A 2814-nucleotide genomic window follows, 5' to 3' on the forward strand; every position below is an offset into this window, starting at 1 on the left:
AATCTAAAAGACTCGGTAATGCAGTGGGGACCGGAGGAGAGCAGAGGAGAGCCCTCGCAATCTGCTCGCCTTCACTAAGTGCTATTTCGAGGTGCTGCCACCGCCTCTGGCAAACGCCCAGCCCCACCTACTCCAAATCTATTTGTACCCACAGCCCCTCCCTCCGCTGGACCGCTAACTCGGGTCCAGCCGGGTCCGAGCCTGACTCAAGATGGCGCCCGTCAAGCCCTCCACATCAATCGGCACCTGGGAGCCGCGGTGGACCGGGGCACTGGGGGACCAAGTCTTAAGCACAATAAAGGTAACAGTATTAAAAAAAGGTTTTTAAAAGGCACAAAAGATAGTTACATACAATTCTTAAAATCGAAGTGCAAGTAATCTAAAAGACTCGGTAATGCACAAGAAGGACACGTAGAAGCTGAAAAAGCAAAAACATCGCGTTCACAACGTCCGCCGTGCTGCCTGAGTGAGGCAACACAAAATGGCTCTTAAATACAAAATGGCGGCTAGATACGAAGGAAATTTGAAAACCACGTAACCTCAGACCCTCCTTTTGCCATACTCAGGCAAAGCACAAAAGATTCATGTTAGTCTGAGTCGATATCGATGGTCATGAGGTCATTGAGGTGTTGCTGCAACATCATTCTAATGTTCTCTGTTTCCTGTGTTACTGGCTTAGAAACACACACAGTGGCACAAAGTCCGCAAATAGCTGGACCACACTGTAAACAAAGACAACAAGAAAAGATGATTGCTAGAATTGCTCCAAGGAAAGTTAATACTTTCCATCCCCATGTGGACAGTAGTCCCCAAAACCATCCCATCACAGACCAATCTCCAGTGTCCTGATGAATGGACTCGGAGATGACATGTAGCTTAGAGATGGCTTGGTACACTGTAGGGGCATTATCCGGAACGTAAACGCAGCAACTGGACCCAATCAGTTTACAGACTCCTCTTCTATCCGCCAGGACAATGTCTAGAACCATTCGGTTCTGCAAAGTCATAAGGCGATCCACCTGAAGTTCAGCTGTCAGATTATTCAATGCTCCAGAAGTTACATTTATGGTAGCATCAACCACATGAACTAGGCGTCTGATGTTTCTACTATTTGCCAATGGACCCCAAAAAGGAAGAAACGCTTTCAGAAAATCTCCTCCCTCTTGTCCGGCTGTGTCTTCCACATCAATAACCCCTCTACCAAATCTCATTCTATGGTGATCTGCAGGAGCAGTATATGTCGGAGGAAGAAGAAAAGCTATATAACATGTTCCCGAAAAATGTGTGGGAAGCCATGTATAAGCTTTGTCATTGCAGATACAATATGTACCTCGAGATGGCACTAACGGTGAAGGAGTCAAGGGTGTATAGACATATATGTTAGAACAATTACTCCTCTCTTGCTTAATTTTGGTGTTCTGGCCATTTATTTGTAAACACAGATTACCTCTCTGGGGTAAAACCCAAATTGGTGCAAATCCCTTCTGTTTAACCTTGTCAGTAAGACTAGTGACATACCGAGTCACGTTCCATCCATCATATGCTCTCTTCTCATCCTTTGGAATTTTAATAATATCAGCGATTTTTGCCATAGTCACTATTCCCTTTATCAGAGAGCTATGACTGAAATCCACTCCACCATTACAGGACCCACCAGGAGGATATCGGAGTAGGTTCTGGTATGCATTAGAAAACATAGCCCGATAAGCCCAAGCAGAACCTTCATACGTAAATGGAAGGACTAAATACGGCATCCCTCTCTCCGTGTTGTGTGGTATGAGCCCACAAACCCAACAATCAGTGGTATTAACAACCAATTGATGTTGATGTAACAGTTGAATAAATGAATTATTGAAATATTCCATTCTTCTCATCTGCTCATGGTCTGGGAGTGCGTAAAATTTATGTGGAGAAATAGTAGTAGAGGAAATCAAAGAAGTAGAAGTAGGAACAGGTGTAGGCTGCATACTGTGTACAATCCATCCTACACATGCTAATAAACTGCATAAACATACTAAAATACATAATGCTACGCCACAACGACTGAATAATAATTTCTTATAATGATTTCTCTTCATTATCTTGACATCATTCTCTTTTCCTGCGCTATCCATTATTCTAAAGGCGTTGCTCACGATAATCTTCCTTAATCACTTGGCTGTGATTGTTAGCCGTCCTATGACACTGCAACCTGTTGACCAAGTCACTATTCAGGTCACAGCCTAAGACTCCTACCGTGACCCTGCAACTTGATGGATAATGGAAAAGGAATGTTTCTCTTTCTAACAAAGACAAAATTATAAAGCACAGAGTTTTAATTGTCCTTAGGCAACCTTTCTCTCAGGTTGTATCGTGTCTTGCCAGGTATCGTCTGGTCCTTGAATAAAGTCTCTGGATCCGATGTGTTTAATTGTAGGTTTGGAGGTACAGCTTCCTGCAAAACGTCATTGTCCTCTTTCTCAGAACTAGTCCAATCCAGGCGTGGACTGCTGAACGGTATAAACCTAGGTACCTTTTCACATTCACTGTCACCAACGCCTTCTCGGACCCACTGGTCATAAGGTAGAGGCAATGGTACCCTTTTGTAGTGCACGCCTTGAATCCAGTTTCTTTTACCAACGACTTTCACTGCTGAACGGGTCGTGAGTAGAACTTGTCTCGGCGGCCCCCAACGAGGTTCCAGATTCTTTTTCCTCTAGAAATTTTTCAGACACACCCAGTCTCCAGGTTGGATGGAGTGTCCAGGATCTGAGGTGGCCTCCGGCAAAGCGTTTTGGACCTGTTGACGAATAACACGCAATTTAGTGGTGAGGT

General features: G+C 44.3%; 1 protein-coding gene across 1 annotated transcript; it reads right to left on the minus strand.

Annotated features, from left to right (window-relative positions):
* Positions 1 to 587: 587 nt before the first annotated feature.
* Positions 588 to 1967, minus strand: LOC147696996 (endogenous retrovirus group PABLB member 1 Env polyprotein-like). The gene has a single exon (XM_086936101.1). It carries the CDS (start codon positions 1965 to 1967, stop codon positions 588 to 590), a length of 1380 nt encoding a protein of 459 aa, XP_086792227.1.
* Positions 1968 to 2814: the final 847 nt, after the last annotated feature.

Source organism: Lissotriton vulgaris, chromosome 8 (assembly GCF_964263255.1).
Source record: "Lissotriton vulgaris chromosome 8, aLisVul1.2, whole genome shotgun sequence".
NCBI lineage: Eukaryota > Metazoa > Chordata > Amphibia > Caudata > Salamandridae > Lissotriton > Lissotriton vulgaris.

What these genes read in the sequence shown, in the direction of transcription:
- LOC147696996 (XM_086936101.1), bottom strand. Translation starts at nt 1,967, where the DNA reads ATGCAGCCTACACCTGTTCCTACTTCTACTTCTTTGATTTCCTCTACT.